The 17,957-nt window shown below is 44.0% G+C and overlaps 1 protein-coding gene across 1 annotated transcript; it reads right to left on the minus strand.

Annotated features, from left to right (window-relative positions):
• Positions 1-14,601: 14,601 nt before the first annotated feature.
• On the minus strand, positions 14,602-16,923 carry Defb128 (defensin beta 128). Its single transcript, XM_036183538.1, has 2 exons — positions 16,875-16,923; positions 14,602-14,837 (listed from the first exon to the last, which is right to left on the minus strand). Exons 1-2 carry the CDS (start codon positions 16,921-16,923, stop codon positions 14,602-14,604), a joined length of 285 nt encoding a protein of 94 aa, XP_036039431.1.
• Positions 16,924-17,957: the final 1,034 nt, after the last annotated feature.

Consider the following 17,957-nt stretch of genomic DNA (forward strand, 5'->3'; position numbering starts at 1 on the left):
CCCTTCTTGGCCTCCAAGGGCATGGGGTACTAGCAGACTTTGACTGATCTGCCCCTGGTTTGATCTCCACATAGATAGGGGGATGAGGCTGCCAGTCCCTTCCCCCTCAGCCTAGGCCAATGGAAACTCCTGTAACCATCCCTCTAGCCGAGGCTCAGGCTCAGGGGCTGTCTGGTGCAGCCTATGTTCCTCAGTCATGTCACTGGTCACCAATACATGAATATGTTTCCCATCCTCATTGAGCAATGTAGCTGCTTCATCAGAAAAATGTATCTGAGCTTTCATTTTAGTCAGTAGGTCGTGGCCCAACAACGGATATGGGCATTCTGGGATTACTGAAATGTGTGGCCCTCTCCCAAGTTCACTGTTCTTTGGGTAGTCCATGAGTAGGGCTTAGCCCCTATGGCCCCTTGGACCCAAGTTTTCTTGTCTGTCATGGGCCCATCAGCCTTCAGTAGTGCTGAATTCTGAGCTCCTGTATCCACCATGAGATCAATCCTTTCCCTCTCCACTTTTAGGGTTGCCCTAGGTTAGGGGAGGGGGCTGAACCCCATGTCCCCTAATCACTATCCATGTCTCTCTGGCTAAGGACTCTGATATCACCTTTAATCATCTTCTCAGGGCAACTCTTTGCCCAGTGCCCTTCCTTCTTACAACAAGGACACTGGTTCCTCCCCAGCTGGGGCCCTCTGTTACCTCTTGGTCTTTCTTCCTCCCCAGCCTCCAGTCACTGCAACCTCCTTCGACATTCGTCGCGATCAGTAGTAGTGGCAAGTAGAGTGCTAGCCATATGCTGGTTTTGATGCTTTTCCCTTTTTCTCTCTTTCATCTCAACACGTTCCCTTCTGTTATACACTTCCTCAACCACTAAATCTCTAATGCTCTTCTCTCCTAGATGCTCTAATTTCTGTAGTTTCCTTCTAATATCCGGGACTGCCTGATTGATAGAGGACAGAGTCAAGGCAGCCACAGTTCCCTGCAACTCTGGATTATATGAGGTGTGTAGTAGGAATCTTAAAGAGTCTTATTTATACAATCAAACCTGAGGCCAGTTATTGGGGTGAATGCTGGAAGATCAGAGAAGCAGAACAAGCCACAGCTATCTCACCTTGCTAGTTCCTCAGGTGATCCTGTTTCCTCAGGCTGGAAGCTTCTGAGTCCTCCTCCACATGAATCTCAGCTGAACTGTGCTGCTCCAAAGCCTGAATGCTTAACCAGCCAAATGCTTAACTGACTAAATGCTTAACTAACTACATGCTTTACTCACTTAGTTCCTGGTCCTCACGCCTTATCTACCTTTCTCTTTCTGCCCCCACTCCCTGGGATTAAAGGTTGGGTTTCTGGGATTAAAGGTGTGGGTCACCATGTTAGCTGTTTCTAAAGTGGCCTTGAACTCAGAGATCCTGCTAGCTCTGCCTCCCAAGTGCTGGGATTAAAGGCGTGTACCACCACCGCCCAACTTCTGTTATGGCTTACTTTTCCCATTTTCTAGCCACCATTTTTGGCTTTGTTCTAGTGGCTGTCTGTTCTCTGACCCCAGATATGTTTATTTCAGGGAACACACAATATTTCAGGGAACACGATACCTACCACAGAGGTGTATCTCCTGAGAGCCTCCTGTAGCTGCTCAAGAAATGCAGCTGTACTTTCTTCTGGGCCCTGCAGAACATCACAAACATTGCTCAAATTTGCAGGCCAACACACAGCTGCTTTGAGACCTGCCAATAGTAACTGGTGATAGACTAGGAGTCTTCCCTTCCCTTGTGCTGTATTGTAATCCCACTCAGGATGTGTCAGGGGGAACCTGGCATCTACGAGAGCCTGGCTGGTAGTAGGTTCCCCAGTGGGACCCAGAACCAATTTCCAGGCCTCTAGTTGAACTTGATCCCTCTCTTTTATGGTGAACAAAACCTGCAAAGGCTGTTGGCAATCATCCCAAGAGGGCTAGTGTGTAAAAAGGACAGTTTCAAGAAGGTTAATCAAGTCCCCGGAGGGTTCTCAGAAAAAGGAGCATTCTGAGACTCCCAGTTATCAAGATCACTGATGGCGCAGGCCAGTAATGAAAGGATTGATTCCCATCCTGCTTAGGAGGCCTGTACCAAGGGGGTTCCTCTCTACAGCTTCTTGTGCCCCTTGCTGTCCTGTCCTCCTGGCCAGGGCCCACAGGGGCTGCAGCTGTGAACCCCCACTCCTTCTTAATCATCCATCTGCTGGTATGGGGCTGGGAGTGGGAGCATAGGGAGGGAGAGGGAGAATGTCTTCCTCTGTGCTTCTCCCTTGGAGAATAGGGGCTAAAGGGGTCCCGCTCAATGGGAGCTTCTTACCTGCTGCCAGTACCTTAACTGTTGAGGAAGAAAAGTTTTAGCCCAAGGAGGGTCTTCTATGAGACCCTGCTGGGTTACAATGTAAGGTATCTGGTTGGGGTGCCCATTCTGTGGCCGGAATACAATGTCTTCCACTGCCCCAATTAGGCCAGCATCAAACGTTCCCTCCAATTAACACCAAAAGTGGGCCATTCTGCGCTGCAAACGGTAACAAACTTCCCTTTGTGAATTTCAACCCTTTGATTGTTAGCAGTGGCTTGCATGTCATTCCAGATAAACCTAGATAAAGGTCTAGGGGAGAGTAGGGGGGCTGTCCCATAATTTCAGATACACAAAGACACCAAGTAACAGACAACACACAAGACCAAGGGCACAAAAAACAAAACAAACAAAACAAAACAAAAAAGCAAAAACTTTGCCACAATAAGATGACTAACAAAGTTTCAGAAACAATGATGGCTTGACGTCCTCTGAAGGGGGGGGGGGGCATGACACCCTCCAGGCTCAATTACTTCAAAGACCATCCAGACTTGAGCCTCTCTGTACTCGATTAAACTGACCTCAGGGGTTTCCACATCTTCTCCAGGGTCCAGAATGCCTTCCTGCCCCCCCATCCCGGTCCTCTAGTGCCTCTTCTGGCTGCCCCAAGCACTGACTGTTGCTGGACCACTACAGACTCAGTTTGCCGCAGAAAACCAAAGTATAGAGTACACAGAGACAGAGACAAACAGAAACAGAGACTTAGTGGCCAATCAGGAACCTCTTGGGTTGGGGTCTGGGGTTCACTGGGGATCCTGGACGAGCCCTCAAATGTAGTGCCTGTGTTGCGAGATCCCCAAACAAGACCGCCACAGAGCCAGTATCCCATGCAAACACACAGGGGTTTATTGATTACAAGCCCAAGCTCGGACCATCGTCTAGCACTCCGACACAGTGGGTGGAGGAGAAAGGCCCTGAGCTCCTGGGGTTTGGGGGTTTTAAAAAGAAAACCTGTAAGCAGGGAGGTACAATCCCTGGCGTCTCTGGATTGGGTGAGGGTATGTAAACTTTGGATTCACTGGTTGGGGTCTGGAGGAATTTTCAACAACAGTTATCAGAAAGCCACAAGGACATGTGGAGCCCACAGATGTTGTTTACCAAAGTTTCTCCTTGGCCAGCCCACCCTGGTAGGGTCGCCTTGACCAGGGCCCTGGCAGTTTGTGATTTTTCTTGGAATTGTTCATGGTTTTTACTGAAACTAGGTTTAGCCCCTGGTCAAGTCCTGTTTAAAATGGAGTTCTTTCTTAAAATGGAGTCTGTCTTGCTCTCTCAAAAGTACTTGCTGCAAAAGCATGAGTTTCACACCCTAGAATCCAGATAAAGTGCTGGCATGACCACAAACACACTTCTAACCCAGCATTATGGGGAGAAGAGGGGATGGTTGCCTGGGCTTCAGGTTCAGGGAGAGATCCTAACTCAAAGGAATAAGTGGAAAATGGTAGACCCAATATTCTGTGGCCTCCCTATGGACATAAAGGCACCATGACTACACATGCACACACACACACACACACACACACACACACACACACACACACACACACACAAAATTAGTTTATGTTTTGACCTCCTAACAAGCCAAAGATTTACTGTAGACTCCTAATGGTGGAAGAAAAAGGTTGGTACAGTGGTCATCTCCACTCTTGATGAGTCTATGAGTGCCACCTAGTACACAGTCCTTTCCTTTCACTTGACCCTGGTCCGGTTACTAAGAGATTCAGATGCATACTGCCTTCTCTAATACATGCTCTGATTCCTATTTCCACTGCCCCCTGCAGGACCAGCTATTTTGACTTCCAATGGTAGCCTTACCATGGCGTCTCATTGTTCACTCTATTCCTCTCACTCATATACAGCCATCTTCTACAGTGTTAACCACGTCAGTTTTCTGAAACACAGATCTGACCACTAATCTCCCCACTGGCATCTTTGCCCAAAATATCCCAACCAACTTTCAGGTCCTATCTCACTGCCCACTGAGTTTAGAACCTCGATGGCATTTGCAAGTGTAATTCTTCTCCACAAAGCAACTGGACTTCAGTACTCGTCCTACCCTAGGGATTGATTTGAACTCACTGGATTGCTACTGGCTTCTAGATCATCTCTTTCCACTCCCCTGTCTGGGGGAAAATCCTTACAAATCTTGTTAAGGACACAGATAACCACACTACAGAACTCTTCCATTTCTGAAACTCCGCTGTGATGGATAATCTGCAAGTTTATGCCATCAGGTTGTACTCTCTATCTCTGCTCGTGATATTTGTTCAATAACGGGAGCCATTTTTTTCTCTTATCACCCCCTAACTAGAATTTCTACCAGTTCTTTTTTTAATTATGTGTGTTCACAGCTAAGTGCAGGTACCAGAAGAGTCCAGAAAAAGGTGCCAGATACCCTAGAGCAGACCTTTCAGATGGTTGTGAGCTGCCTGACGTGGTGCCGGGAACCGAGCTGGGGACCTCTACAAGGGCAATGTGCACTTTTAATGAGTGACCCTTCTCTAACCCTTACAATTTTATTTTTATAACTTATTTTTATTTTTAACTGTGTGCCTATATGTGTTCATGTGAGTGTGTGAGCCCACAGAGGACAGAAGATGGAATCAGGTTTCGTGGATCGAGAGTTATAAGAGGTTGTGAACTATCCAACACGTGCTGGGAACCAAATTCAAGCCTTCTGCAAGAACAATGTATTATTCAGGATTCTCTAGAGGAACAGAACTGATAGACTGAATCTACATATTAAAAGGGGATTTATTAGAGTAGCTTGCAGGCTGTGGTCTAGCTAGTCTAACAATGCTGTCTACTGATAGGAAGGCCAAGCATCCGGTAATTGTTCAATCCATGAGGCTGGATGCCCCAGCTGACCTTCAATTTATGTTGGAATCCCAAGGAAGTAGATTGTAACACCAGCAAAGGAATGCCTCAGAAGCAGTATTGATGAACCTTCCAGAGAATGAGGGCAAGCAGGCAAGAAGCAAAAGCTCCCTTTTTCCATGTCCTTTTATGTAGGCTGCCACTACAAGGTGTGACCCAGATTCACTGTGGTTCTTCAAACCTCAAATGATCCAGATGTAGGGTGGATCTCCCCACTTTAAATAATCTGCTCAAGAAAAAAATCCCATCAGGTATGGTGGTATACACCTTTAATTACAGTACTTGGGAGGCAGAGACAGGTGGATCTCTGAGTTCAAAGCCAGCCTGGTCTACAAAGTAAGTTCCAGGACTACACAGAGAAATCCTATCTTGAAAAAAAAAAAAAATCTCGTCCCAGGTGTGCCCAGCTTCTTTGGCTTTAATTGATTACAAGTGTAGTCAGGTTGACACCCAAGATGAGTCATCACATGCAGTATGTCCTCTTAGCCACTGTACCATACCTTCAGACCCATAGATTTTGTACGAAGTCTTATTGATGAAGTAAAGAGGGTTCTTGATGGCCCCAAGGATATGGGTGTTATTGAAATCTTACCTTCATTTATTGTAGATCTTCCCCCACAGGCTTCTTCCTTCTAAAGACATGGTCTATGTCACTACATTTGTCACACTGATAGGCGGCACTTCCTCCTACACCCATGGCTATCTTTGTAGGCAGAACTCATAAACATACCCAGCAAGGTGACCAGATGGAAACAGGTCACTTCGGAAAGAAGGGCAGTAGGAAAGGAAAACATGTGAGCTTTGGGGTCATGCATATCTGAGGTCAGTTCTCTGTCCCATGAGATGTTCACTTTTAGACTAGGGTCCAGTGGTACCCCCATCTCTGAGTATGTATTTTTGAATATGAAGAATAGAAAACATATGTACTCCATCAAGGGTATATTTTGTTATGCATATTACATTTGCAAGAGTGGTATATGACGTTAACTATACTGCATGGACTTAATTAAGGTAAGTGGCTTATTCCTGGATGAGGGTTAGTAAGAGCATTTCCTGAGGGCCCTGCCTGTTGGACCATGGCGGCCCTGCGTGGGTATGTGTGATGATAAGCCATACTTCACCTGAAGGGAAATGCATTACCACGCAGAGGAGGTGAGGGCCACAGGCTCTCTTTGGATAGCCAGATGGTCTTTAAAGGCTCTTGAGGGCACTTGATGTTCTTTTTCCTCAGTAATTAACTGGATCACTGCCTCAGAAATGCCTTAGACCTGTGATCTCCTTGGCTGTGAGTCTTGCCTTCTTGCTTCACATCTCACCCTTCCTCATACCATGCTTGAACTTAAGCAGCAAATTGCCTTTGTTGCTATGATAAAAGCCCAGAAGAAACTAGCAATAGAAAGAACAAACCTCAACATAATAAAGGCTACAGACAACAATACTATAGGCAACGCTACACTAAATGGGGTTAAGTTGAGAGAATTACCTCTAAAATCTGAAGCCAGAATCAGGTGCCCACTGTCTCCACTCTTACTCAGTATAGTGTATTTATTAACCAAAGCAATAAGACAAGAAAATGAAATAATAAATACATGTGTAGGGAATGCTGGAGGAAATACCTCAGCAGTTAGCACAGGACTGGGGTCTGTGTTCCAGCACTCACATGGTGGTTCACAACTGTCTGTCACTCCAGTTCCAGGAGATTTGCTGTCCTCTTCTGATCACTACAGGCATCAAACACATGCATGGTACACATACATACATGCAGCAAAACATTCACACATAAAACAAAATAGATAATTTTAAATGTTTTAAAAATAACACAAATATGGGCTGGAGAGATGGCTCAGCGGTTAAGAGCACTGACTGCTCTTCCAGAGGACCTGAGTTCAATTCTCAGCAACCACATGGTGGCTCACAACCACTTGTAATGAGATCTGGTGCCCTCTTCTGGCCTGCAGGGACACATGCAAACAGAACACTGTATACATAATAAATAAATAAATCTTTAAAAAAAATAACACAAATAGGAAAGGAAGAAATCAAATTATCTTGATTTGTAGACAACATAAGCCTGTACTTAAAAGACCCTAAATATTTCAACAGTATCTTAGCCACTGCTCTATTGCTGTGAAGAGACACCGTGACCAAGGCAACTCTTCTAAAAGAAAACATTTGACTGGGGCCTTGCTTTATAGTTTCAGAGGTTTTGTGAGGAGCATGGCAATTACATTCTGATCTGTAAGCAGAGAGAGAGAGAGACAGAACCTGGTGCTGGCATAGGCTTTTGAACCCTTACTACTACTCCCCAGTGATACATTTCCTCCAACAAGGCCACACCCTCCAATCCTTCTATACTTTCAACAGTTCCACTCGCTGGTGACTAAACATTCAACTATATGACATTCAACTATATGAGCCTATGGGGCCATTCCTATTCAAACCATCACAATCAGAAATCTGACAAATGCTTCCAGAAAAGTAGAAGATACAAAATCAACGTAGTAAAACCAGTAGCTTTTCTATATATTAAGGAGAAATTCATTGAGAAAGAAATTCAGGAAGAAAAATCTATTCACCATAGTTTCAAAAAATGGCTAGAAATAAACGTAGACAAAGTGATGAAAGAGATCTACAATAAAGAAATAAAAAATAACATTAGAAAATAAAAGACCTCCCATGTTTGTGGATAGGCAGAATTAATTTTGTAAAAGGGCTGTATTACCAAAAACAACTTATAGATTCAATATAATCCCTATCAAAAGCCCAATGAAATTCTTCACATAACTAGAAAAGAAAAAAAAAACCCTAAAATCCCCTCTTTACTCTCTATGATGTGCTCTGGAAGCATTCAGGACCGAGCGGATTTACTGAGGTGTTGATGGGGAAGGGCACCACAGCCTCAACACAACGATGCAGTTCCTTGACTTTCCTAACATTATCTGATGTTCTGGCAGAATCTCTGTGGTATTGGAGGGAGGCCCAGAACCAGGCCAGGACTCAGTATGAGTGGTTTCATTAAATGTAAAGCCAAAGCTCACCTGATGGAAGAGTGTTGTTTAGGTTGAGACTACTCCATCCCCTCACCACCACCCCAGAGCTCCTCAGGCTTCCCTGTACCTAGTGCACCCACTACAGTCTCAAATTGATCTGGGTTCTTTCTGCACAGTAACTGAACAACATGAGAGATGCTGGGACTTCCCTGTGCATGGACACTGCAGGAAGACCTGCAGAGTAACAGAAAAAGGTCAGGTGCTGTGTCCAAATGGGAGATCCTGTTGCCTTAGAACCAAGGAACTAGGGGGAAAAGTTATAATGACTTCTTGTAGTTTGATTTTCTTTTTGGGACCACCAGCTCCCAAATAATGACACAAACTTTTTATTAATTATGAATGTTTGATCTTAGCTTAGGCTTGTTCACAACTATCTCTTATAACTCAAACCAACCCATTTATATTAATCTACATTCTGCCACATGGCTCATAACCTTTCCTCCATCATGTATGTCTGCTTTCCTCCATGTCTTGCTGGCAAATTCCACATGCCTAGATTCATCTCCCTGAGTTCCTCTCTCTGCCTAGAAGTCTTGCCTAACCTCTCCTGCCTAGCTAGTGGCCATTCAGCTCTTAATTAAACAAATCACAGTGACACATCCTCACACAGTGTAAACAAATATCCCACAACATTTCCCCTGCTGTGGAATAATCCTTCTGTATACATGAGAAAAGGTACCAAGCTACATGGCAAAGCATAGATAAGAAATATGGGTTAATTTAAAATGTAAGAGTTAACTAGTAACAAGCCTGAGCTATTGGCCAATCATTTGTAATTACTATTAAGCCTTTCTGTATGTTATTTGGGAACTGGCGGGCAGTAAAGAAACTTCTGCCTACAAATGGTGCCCAGTGTGGGTTGGAATTTCCATATAAGACCTGACAAAGCTTAGAAAAGGATTCTAAACACACAAAAACAGAGTCAAGTGAAGCTTCTTGGTAATTGCCTTTTCACCAGTAGGCTCTGTTTGCTAGCTTCCTGGCTCAGTACTAGCAACAAAAACAGGCCTATCCTTTTTTTAAGTACATTGATGCTGCCAGGAGCAGACATGTCTCACTGTCATGAAAAGCCTTATGTTATTAAAATATCTTAAATGCCATATTTTGTAGATCTCTGAAGTGTTTGAAGACTACCTGTCTATCTAAATTATCTCTGTTTAAACTTGAAAACATACCTAACATGACTACTACAAGTTTGATTGTTATAGATAATGAACTACTAACCTGCATTTCTTGATTATCCTAGTTTGTAAAAATAGCTTTCTAGACTAGAACTTTACATTACATTTTTAAATGAGCTGCATAGGTGAAATACCTTAAACAAGATAGAAACATATGTGCAGTATGTTATAACAAAAATAACCTTAAATTTGTACCAATACACAAAAATCCATACCAATGTAAAATATTTGAGACTAGTAGTTGCTTTTCAGTTTAAAAGTAGATTCAAGCCAGGCGGTGGTGGTACACACCTTTAATCCCAGCACTCGGGAGGCAGAGGCAGGTGGATATCTGTGAGTTGGAGGCCAGCCTGGGCAACAGAGTGAGTTCCAGGAAAGGCACAAAGCTACACAGAGAAACCCTGTCTCAAAAAAAAAAAAAAAAAAAAAAAAAAAAAGTATACTCAATAATCTACCCTTTTATCCTATCATTCCTATATCCCCCCTTTTTTCTATTTAGAAAAAGATCCCTGAATCTAGTCTCCTTTGCTTAGTTTCCTCCCTGACCGTGACCAATAAGAATTGCAACTACCCCCCCTAAACAATGACAAACATCTATAACTCACCAAATCACCAAAAACCACCCACCCCACCTCTTGGGAATGTGCGTGTCATGTTCTTAAAATTACTTCCCATTGTCTGGGGGTGATGGCATCTTTAGGGGACTCTGAGAAAATTGAGATAATGGTCAAGTTCTGGGAGAGCTAGCTGTTGTACAGTCTCAGTGTGACAGGAACATTCAAGACTTATCTGAAGTCTAGCTGGAGTAGTCTATGAGACTGGACTATCAGAACTTACAGCTCTGAAGTTTTCCGGGGTGTAGCTGTTTGAGGAAATGGCAACATTTTGAGAGGCTAGATCATCTGAGCTACTTATCTTCATTGGTGTCTGGTCTGTTTGTTCTGAAAACACACAGACCTTTAAAGGTAACACACATATCTGCATTAACACAAGTATGGAATATGCAGTATGTACAATCAGCTAAAGATGATTTTCTTCTTCTGTGTTTGAGGTAAAAAAGACATCTATCAAATTTATAAGTCCATTTGGACTGCATAACCAAACTGTAATATAAATCTCTATCCAGGCCATATGAAATGTATTTAAGGATGGCATGTAATAATAAGTCATGAGGACTCTGTAGTCAACAAGACTTATCTTGTCTCATCCAGTCTCAGAGCTGTTCCCATGTAGAGGGGTCAGCTTGTAGTTTTTCTTGGTTTCTCCCTTCATGTCTGCAACCAAGATTTTCAGGAGGTCTCCACTGATCAAATCTGGTCTTTATTAATTGTGAAGGAATTCATAGCTTTTTGGTTCCTGTGGAAACAAAGGCATAACCTCTGCCCCAACACAACACATTTCCTTCTTCTTCTTCTTCTTCTTCTTCTTCTTCTTCTTCTTCTTCTTCTTCTTCTTCTTCTTCTTCTTCTCCTTTTTCTTCTTTTTGTTTTTTTTTGTTTGTTTTTTGTTTTTGTTTTTCAAGAAAGGGTTTCTCTGTGTAGTTTTGGTGCCTGTCCTGGATCTCACTCTGTAGACCATGTTGGCCTGGAACTCACAGAGATCTATCTGACTCTGCCTCCCAAGTACTGGGATTAAAGGTGTGTGCCACCGCCATCCGGCCACAACTCATTTTCTGACTTCAATTTTGAAGTTAGGACATCCTTAAAATATATAGACTGGTTTAATTTAGTACGTTTTTTTTTTTCTACAATCCAATATCTCTCAGCAGCTGCTATTTTTTGTTCATTAGCATAATAGAAAAAATTCAAAGTCAACAAAGCACCATACAGAAACCAGACTCCCTGTGTATTTCCCATCCTTACATGGCTTACATTACTTTATTCTTTCTTTAAAGACTTTATCATTTTCAAACTATTTTTTGACTGTTTATACCCTTTTTCTTTCCTTTCTTCAGCATCTAAGCACATTTTTAAGCCTATTGTACCTGCTCAGAGGCTTTCTTGGCTTGGACCTGGCTTTTTTTTTTTTATTTATTTGCACATCTGCAGCTTTCTACAACTTCCTGAGCCAAACCTAAACTGATAGGCTCCCCACTGAGCAGCTCCACTTAGCACAAGGTGCTGTGGCAGGCCCCGTCCCTTTCAGGTTCATGAGAGCCAAGTCTTCCACCCATGGGTACCAGCCGGGTCCTGCATTTACCCATCCTAGCTCTGGGAAGCTGTTGGGCCTGTGCTGTAGCAGGAGTTCCTGTCTAGTCTCCCATTCTACCTAGTAGTGCACCATTCAAGTGCTCAACTGCAGAGCAGGGCATCTTAAAGGAGCTGCACCTCTCTAGGCCATGAGCAGTGGGCTCCATGTATGTGCCCCACATTGGATGTCAATTGTAGCTTGATTTTCTTTTAGGGGCCACCAGCTTCCAAATAATGACACAGACTTTTTATTAATCACAAATGCTTGACCTTAGCTTAGGTTTGTTCACAACTAGCTCTTATAACTTAAATTAACCCATTTGTATTAATCTATGTTCTGCCACGGGGCTCATTACCTTTTTTCATAATCCACATCTCACTGACAAATTCCACACACCTAGATTCATTCTCCTGAGTCACTCTCTCTGCCTGGAAGTCCTGCCTAACCTCTTCTGCTATTGACCATTCAGCTTTTTATTAAACCAACTACAGTGACATATTTTTACACAGTGTAAACAAATATCCTGGCAACAACCCCTCACCCCAAACCTCAGGCCTGTGGGTTTACTCTTCCCAAAGATAGTGATCTAGATGTGAAGAGTGTCTCCACCCACCACAGTATACCACATAAATCCAAATACAACTCTCTTTGTCACCTATTCCATTATGCTGAGGTGACAAGACCCACAACTTCTTAATTTCTGGGATGCCTTTCAAGCAGACTTGAATAAAGATTTATGCCAATTTTTTTTACTTCTGTTTTTTTTTTAATAATTTATTTAACTTTATTTTATGTGCATTGGTGTGAGAGTGTCAGATGCCCTGGAACTGGAGCTACAGACAGTTGTGAGCTGCCATGTGGTTGCTGGGAATTGAACTCAGGATCTTTGGAAGAACAGCCAGTGCTCTTAACCGCTGAGCCATCTCTCCAGCCCTCCTTGACTTCTGTTTTAACCTAACTGAGTACTTGTGGTGGGAGTGAGCTCAGAGGGCTGGGCCCCAGTGGCCAAACTGGATTCTATGTCCCTTTGAACATGCCTGGAGTATTGAGACCTCAAGATCCTACCAGCTACAGAGTCAGGCCTTGTGGCACAGCCCGGAGCTTCTAGCCAGGAGTCCAGGGTTTTTAGTGGTCTGCAAAGCACTGGATTTTATTGAAACAGGTGTGATACAGGGGTCTGAGTCAATACTCACCCTTTTCCTCCTACTTCTCCAAACAGAGACCCCCTCCCTCTTTTCTATGCTGCCAGAGGGTGGAGGAAGAACTGTGGGTACTCTAAAACACTCTTCCCACCTTCTTCAGTGTCTTTTTTTTTTCTATTACCAAACAGCTACCTGGGGTTCTTTTGTTCTATCCAGATAGGAGCCCTGAAGAGCTCTTTCCAGGCTGATCTTTGAGAGCCTTGAGGGAAGGCTACAGGTAAGTTGGAATAGTAATAGGTGGCGCCCTCTAGTGTCCTGAGCTGGAGTGCCTAAGACCCTGGGTCCTGGAGGCCTTTCTTGAACTCTAACAGGGAGTTCAAGGCCAGCCCAAGTAACTTTGTGAGACTCTGTCCCAAATTTTTACTTTTTTAAATTAAAAACACAAAGAACTGATGGAAGAATATACTGCCATTAAGAGCTATCTCCCTGCTCATCTCGCAGCGGCCCAGAGTTGGATTCCCAGCACTGAACAGCTCACAACTTCCTAACACTCATTCTAAGAGATCTGACACCATCTTATATCTCTGTGGGCACGGCACTCACATGTACAGACCCGCACTCACACACACACACACACACACACACACACACACACACACACACACACACACACACTTAAAAAATAAAATATTTTAAGAAGACTGGGGCTATAGCTCAGCACACACATTTAAGGCTCTAAGTTCAATTTCCAGAACCATGACAAAGAAGCGGACAGATTCCTCAGGACCAGCACTGTAAACGAAGCGGCCCCCAGTGTCCTCACAGAGGCTGCTGTTTTGTCCATCTGGAGAGCCTTTCCCCGCTATCCGGAGCTTCAGTGGTGCCATGCTGTTCATGACCTGCTTCTTAAGTGCAGCGCACCTATAAGGCCTTAAATCCCACCGTATTAAACAGATCAACCAATGCAATCAGATGTCCTCAGAGCTGCATTTGTCTGAAAATCATGTCAACTAGATATTCTAGTCGCTAGTAAAGGAGAAGGTGGGGTGCACACCAAAGGGGTGCAGATTGCATCCTAAGCTTCCTACCTGCTGTTTCCCTGCTCATCAAAGCTGTCCCAGTACAAGTTAGGAATACGTCCGGGTATCTTTCCTCACTCTAATGAACTCTTGGATGTTAGCAAAAGCTGTGTGTGTGTGTGTGTGTGTGTGTGTGTGTGTGTGTGTTCTCACAGCTTCTTAGACATAAGAAATTTCACTAGAGAGTGGGAGGGGGTGGACGAGATGAGACAGCAGGTGAAGGAGGTGCTTGCTGCCAAGCCTGATGATCTGAGTTCAATCCCTGGGACCCACACAGTGGAAGAAGAGAACTGGACTCCTTAAAGTTGTCCTCTGACCTACACACACACACACACACACACACACACACACACACACACATGTCATGATGCATACACAAATATGCATGCACAAGCACGCATACTAAAATATCATAGATTATTTTTTATTTTTTAAAAGAGGAGAAATACCTGAAATTTCTGAAACACTACCTTGGGTAGAAAGTGCAGAGACTAACTGCCTACCTCTCCCGGGGTTCATTTCCTCTGTGACCCCATTTCACAGGCAAAAACACAAGCAGTACAGCAGTTATTCATTCAGAGTCAAAATAGCCAGAAAAGGCCAAAGTGTCAAGCTTTATTATGTGGGGAACCGAGTTCACAAGAGGAAAGAGAGGAGTCTGAGGCTGCCCACTTGATTCCTCAGGTTTGCAGGACACCGGCCTTGAGGAACAAATGGTCCATTCAGATAGTGATGGTAAAGTATGTGATGGTGGGCAGGACAAAATAGTCTTGGACTGCTTTTGAGTTCTCGCTGGGTTGGGCTGGCTCCTGGAGGATTTTGTGCTTTTTGTTTTCCAGTTCATTGACGCAACAGTATTTCCCATGCCGGCATCCCACCTCCGATATCTCCCTTAATTTGCATTTCTTCCTGCAGTAGCCTTCTACATTGTTAAAACATTTTTTGGGTTGCATACCATCTGAACACAGGAAACAACATTGATCAGGGTTAGTTTCTGAGGGAAAGCAGAAAAACAGCTAGGTTTCATATTCTCAGGGACATCAGATACCACCCTCTGCCAACATCTCCTCCATCCCCAAAGGAACCCTTCTGCTGATACAGGGAAAGTCAGAACACCCAAATTAAGGACATTCGGGGGCTGGAGAAATGGCGCAGCAGCTAAGAGTGTTTGCTGCACTTACAAAGGACCCAAGTTTGGTTCCCAGCACCCACATGGTGGTTCACAGCTATCTGTAATATTCCAGAGGCTCAGCATCCTCTTCTGGTCACTATGGGAACTAAACACACATGTGACACATATACATATATGCTGGTAGAACACTGGACACATAAAATTAATCTTTAATTTAATCAAAGGACAGTTGGTTCTGGGCAATACCCAAAGAGCCTTGACAAGAAAGAAGAGGAGAGGTCTGACTCTCTCTCACAGCCCGAGCTGGGTATCACCCTAAATCAGGCAAAGCCCACCCTGCTTCGTGCTCTGAAGCCGCATTCCCTCGGCTTTGTTTCTCCCAGAGAGCACAAATGCATCACCATCAGTATACTTTAGAGCCAAATCAGCTTTTAAAAGAACATCCCAGGCTGGGCTAGCAGCATGTCCCTGCAGATAAGGACATCTGCCATGAAAGTCTGGCAGCCTATGTTCAATCTCTGCAACCCATACCAGGTGGAAGGAGAAAGTAAGTCCACAGAGTCATCCTCTGACCTCTGCTTACACCCATGGCACACAGGCAACCACAAATACACTTCACATATATACAATAATAATCAAATAAAGTTTAATTTTTTTCACATGGCTTCAAGAGACTGAACTTAGGTCCTCATTCTCACATACCAAATACACTCACTTACTGAGCCACCATCTCCTCCGTCATTTTTTTATTTAAAAGAATATCACAGAGGTCAGGAGAGATGTCTCAGGAGGTTAAAAATAAGACTTATTGCACAACATCTGAGTTCAAACCCCCTGTGGCCACATAGAAAGACAGATGTGGCTGTGCCCATAATCCCAGCACTCACTGTTGGGGTCAAGGTAAAGTCAGGGGGGTTGTGGGGCTTGCCAGCTGCCAACCTAGCTCCAGGTTCAGCAAGAGAGCCCATCTCAATGGAGTGAGGCAGAGAAGGGTAGGGAAGGACACCCAGGGTATGGGGTGCACACACACACACACACACACACACACACACACACACACACACACACTTGAAACATTACAGACACACACAGATTCAGACATGCAGCATCATAGACTCTCTCTCTCTCTCTCTCTCTCTCTCTCTCTCTCTCTCTCTCTCTCATACATACACACATACATACATAGCACCACATGAGTTTCACACTCATAGGCTGCAGACATCACCCTTGTCAAGACATGAGTTCCAGCCACAGTTGCTCCCAAGAACTCCCTCTGCTCATCTCAGACAAATTCTAGAACCTGGCTGTCCTCTCTCTCACTTTCTTCTCCAACTCAGATAAATGTCTTACCTAGTAAGCAACCACAGTTTGATAGAAACCTTTGCCCCTGGAGATCCCGACTCTCCCCTATTTATCCTCTAAGGCCCCAACGTCTCTGTCTAAGCCTTCATTTCCCTCTCTACACAGAATCAGACAAGCCTGAAGAATAAATGTGGACAACAATTGTGTTCTCCCTGTTCTCAAATTTCATAATGAGAAACACCCTTGAAGATGAGAGAGCTGTATTTTGAGGGCCATGAGAAACACAACACGACTCCTTGCAGGCAAGGCAGAAGGGAGCCCTCAACTCCTTCCATCAGTGAGTGCGAGGCTTCATGTCTTTGCATCTGAGCTAGAGATGTTACACTCACTTGCCAGAATAGAAAAATTGAGGTTCAAAGGGGATCATTTTCTCAGTTAATTAGCTACTTAATGATGAAGAAAGGCTTTCACCGTGTGCTGTTCACATCACTGCCGCAGCATCCCACCCTGGGGTGACCAGCACTAGTGTGCCCTACTTTCGAGTTCACTTGGGCAAGTTACCTGCAAGTACCACAAACAGCAGAATAATGAGAACCTGAAGCAGCTTCATATGTACAGACCCTCCAGAGACAGCAGGGTATCCTGTGGTGCTGCACAGCTCAGAGCACCACTAGCATGCCAAGCTTCAGTTTTAACTCACATGGACAGACAGGGAGTTCAAGCCCAACCCCACCTACATCCCCGAATTCGGAATCTACAATCACATCATGTTCCATCCTCTCCCACCTACTCCCTTTTCCTGAGGATGTGAACCCCGGCTGTGCTTTCTCCGCCTGGCTGTCTGCCCACTTGGATCAAAGTTGGTTGCCTGTGTTCCCTGGTTTGGATGGGCCATCCCTGCTTTATGATCACCATTGCCTCTCATTCACAAAAATGGTCCCAAATGACACAGAGTGTTAGACTAAAATCCATGGGAGACCGAAGACAATAGCCAGCAAAACAATGCTTTATTCATAAACTCTTGGCCACACCCTCCACTCCGCACCCACCTTGCATCATTTAGGAAGCAGCCTGTGCTGAGACCATTTATATTTCTAGTTTCCTTCTGATGCCATTATTACACCTTGAAAGTGACACTGATCACTTTACTTCATGCATTTATTCCTAATGTCCATCCATCTGGCTAGTTCTTTCAAGTCCCTGAGCTGTCAAATTGCCATCTGGATTAGGTACAAGAGCACACAGCCTTCTCATTCTCAAAGCTGTTTATGGCTAAGTAGCAGGGTTCCTCCTGAGTAGGCTGGAAAAGATAATGAAATGCTTTATAGATGTGGCCAGTTTGGGGTTTTTTCTTGGTGTTTTTCTTTCTTTCTCTCTCTTTTTTTTTAACCGCCCATCAACATATTTACTCCACCAGCATCCACAGTCACACAAATTGTTTTTAATACCTTACTTATAAATAGATTTTAAATGTGTTTCATTTCTAACAATGGTTCTCTGAATTCTACTTAAGATGTTATCTTTCCAAACTGTTGGACAATCTGAATTTGGGAGAACAAGAGTGCTAATTCTCACAGAAAAAGACTGAGAAAGTTGAGGACATTTATTTAAAAGCAGAGAGTGGGGGATCAACAATTCATGCTG

The sequence above is a fragment of the Onychomys torridus genome, chromosome 4 (assembly GCF_903995425.1).
Source record: "Onychomys torridus chromosome 4, mOncTor1.1, whole genome shotgun sequence".
Lineage (NCBI taxonomy): Eukaryota > Metazoa > Chordata > Mammalia > Rodentia > Cricetidae > Onychomys > Onychomys torridus.

Coding starts and splice junctions, on each gene's coding strand:
- Defb128 (XM_036183538.1), bottom strand. CDS start 16,923: ATGAAGCTGCTTCAGGTTCTCATTATTCTGCTGTTTGTGGTACTTGCA. Junction 14,838..16,874: donor GCTGTTTGTGGTACTTGCAG/GTAACTTGCCCA, acceptor TCCTGTGTTCAG/ATGGTATGCAACCCAAAAAA.